This window comes from Austrofundulus limnaeus, unplaced genomic scaffold (genome assembly GCF_001266775.1).
Source record: "Austrofundulus limnaeus strain Quisiro unplaced genomic scaffold, Austrofundulus_limnaeus-1.0 Scaffold177, whole genome shotgun sequence".
NCBI lineage: Eukaryota > Metazoa > Chordata > Actinopteri > Cyprinodontiformes > Rivulidae > Austrofundulus > Austrofundulus limnaeus.
In genome coordinates this window covers 696,744-699,507 of record NW_013952579.1, presented here as the reverse complement: position 1 = coordinate 699,507, position 2,764 = coordinate 696,744, and the positions used below count along the sequence as shown (strand labels likewise).

At 39.9% G+C, this 2,764-nt stretch overlaps 1 protein-coding gene across 1 annotated transcript in view; it reads left to right on the top strand.

The window, feature by feature from the left end:
- Positions 1-2,764, top strand: part of cops8 (COP9 signalosome subunit 8) — a gene marked incomplete at its 5' end in the record, with an annotated part of 12,339 nt that overhangs the window by 7,291 nt on the left and 2,284 nt on the right. Inside the window, 2 exon segments of the mRNA XM_014017828.1 lie at positions 1,222-1,329; positions 1,407-1,469. Of these exon segments, the coding sequence (XP_013873282.1) occupies positions 1,222-1,329; positions 1,407-1,469 (171 nt within the window).

Sequence of the window (2,764 nt, the reverse complement as noted above, 5' to 3'; positions counted from 1 at the left end):
AATTTAACTTGCTTTAAACTGTGGGAACCCTGTTGAAGTTCTCTATTCACACAACTGATTATCATCATCTGTAAAAAAATATAAATAATAAAATAAAATTTAAAAAAAACTTACATTTGTTGCAGTGGAGAACTCAGGATTACAGTAAACTGACGTGACCTTCAACAACTAACGGGAGCCGTAGTCATAGTTTTATCCAATCAGAGCAGAGTAGGGCGGGTCGTTCTGTCTGAGCCCAGGTGAGAGCCCCTCCTCCCAAACTGAGCTGCCAAACCTCCCAGGACATAATTAATGTCCATGTATTGTAGATATGAATGCAGGGTAAACATTTAATCAACTTTCTTTCATTGATTCTGACTCAACTGATATGTTGTTCAGTTTTTCATTGAATTTACATGATATTGAACCTGTTTCTTGGTAACACTCTGCAGTAGGTAATTGCTGTTGCATGTGGTTCTTGAAATTGTGGAAATTGGTCCTGGAAAGTCCTTGAAKGGTCCTTGATGTTGACCCTGCATTAAGTTTGTAGTCCCAGTGGGAGCAGGGGGTTGGCATTAGCATTGTTAGCATGAATTGTAGCAGAATTATCTTTACCACTATTGGCATCGATTGTAGCAGAATTAGCATTAGCTGCAATAACATTTAGCATTGGTATTAGCAGTAATTGTAGTGAAATTGGCGTTAGCATGATTATAACTAGATGTCGTAAAATAAGCATTACCGGTAGTTGTGACATTAGCAGGATTACCGTTAGGAGAATTAGCATCTTTACAGCTAGCAGTGACAGTATAGGACAGTAGTCTTAGCATTAGCAGTTCACCCATTAAATATAACACAGCTAGCATTAGCTGTAATATTAGCAGTAGTAGTCTTAGTATTAGCTGTAGTAAAATTAGCATTAGCAGTGTTAGCTTCAACTGTAGTGAATTTAGCATAGCATTTTTAGAACAAGCATAGGCAGTAGTCAACATTAGTAGAATTGGCATTAAAATAATGAGTTATTTATAACTGTTTAATGCAGATTTCTATTTTTTATAGACATTTAACAGAAACACAAACCCTGATAAAAACAGCTGAGCTTCAGCAGCTGTTTGTTTACATCCAACATGTTTCTGCTGGATGATCGTCTCCTTTTTGTTGATTAAACGGGTCCAGAACCCAGAGTTACCTSACATGTAGTCCACATGCTCCTGTCTGACTCTGTGTTTTTGTTTTTTACAGAAAGCACCCGACAGAGAGCGTACAGCCTGGTGGCTCACGCGTACACGTCCATCACAGCCGAAGACTTTGCTGCCTGCGTGGGTTACTCAGTGGACGAGGCAGTGAAGGGTGAGACTGGTCACTGTTCTGCTGACCACAGCTGGGCAGAGTTTCACTCATTAAGGAGGATGTTTCTGTGTTTGAAGGAGTGGTGAGTCAAGGCTGGCTGGCAGATCCAGCTACCAGGATGGTGATGCCCAAAAAGCCAGGTAGGTGGCAGCATCGCCTCATTAAATCACACAGTTTTATTATTTGACCAAAACCATGAAGGGTTTCAGAGCTCATGATCTCTGAGAAAAACTCTTTGTTTAACTTTTATTCTTTTCAGGATATTTAACCTTATTTAAAATAAAACTCATCATATTAAAACAGTCAAATCTCTTTTAGTACTTTAAAAACTTTAATTTGTTTTTTAAATCTGCTTCATCAAACTGAACGTTGTTCTCTTCTTATGACACTTTTACCTTTTAGCTACTGGTCTGCTACTTTTAGCTTTTTCTAACATTTTGCTGCTTATAGCTAAAGGTCTGCAGCTTTTAGATTTTAGCCACTGTTCTGCAGCTTTTAGTCACTGTTCTGCAGCTTTTAGCTACTGTTCTGCAGCTTTAGCCACTGTTCTGCAGCTTTTAGTCACTGTTCTGCAGCTTTTAGCTACTGTTCTGCAGCTTTTAGCCACTGTTCTGCAGCTTTAGCTACTGTTCTGCAACTTTTAGCTACTGTTCTGCAGCTTTTAGCTACTGTTCTGCAACTTTTAGCTACTGTTCTGCAACTTTTAGCTACTGTTCTGCAGCTTTTAGCCACTGTTCTGCAGCTTTAGCTACTGTTCTGCAACTTTTAGCTACTGTTCTGCAGCTTTTAGCTACTGTTCTTCAGCTTTTAGCCACTGTTCTGCAGCTTTTAGCCACTGTTCTTCAGCTTTTAGCCACTGTTCTGCAGCTTTAGCTACTGTTCTGCAGCTTTAGCTACTGTTCTGTAGCTTTTAGCCACTGTTCTTCAGCTTTTAGCCACTGTTCTGCAGCTTTAGCTACTGTTCTGCAGCTTTAGCTAATGTCCTGCATCTTAGCCACTGTTCTGCAGCTTTTAGCCACTATTCTGCAGCTTTAGCTACTGTTCTGCAACTCTTAGCTATTATTCTGCAGCTTTTAACCACTATTCTGCAGCTTTAGCTACTGTTCTGCAACTTTTAGCTATTGTTCTGCAGCTTTTAGCCACTATTCTGCAGCTTTAGCTACTGTTCTGCAACTTTTAGCTATTGTTCTGCAGCTTTTAGCCACTGTTCTGCAGCTTTAGCTAATTTCCTGCATCATAACCACTGTTCTGCAGCTTTAGCTACTGTTCTGCAACTTTTAGCTATTGTTCTGCAGCTTTTAGCCACTATTCTGCAGCTTTAGCTACTGTTCTGCAACTTTTAGCTATTGTTCTGCAGCTTTTAGCCACTGTTCTGCAGCTTTAGCTAATTTCCTGCAGCTTTAGCTAATGTCCTGCATCTTAGCCACTGTTCTGC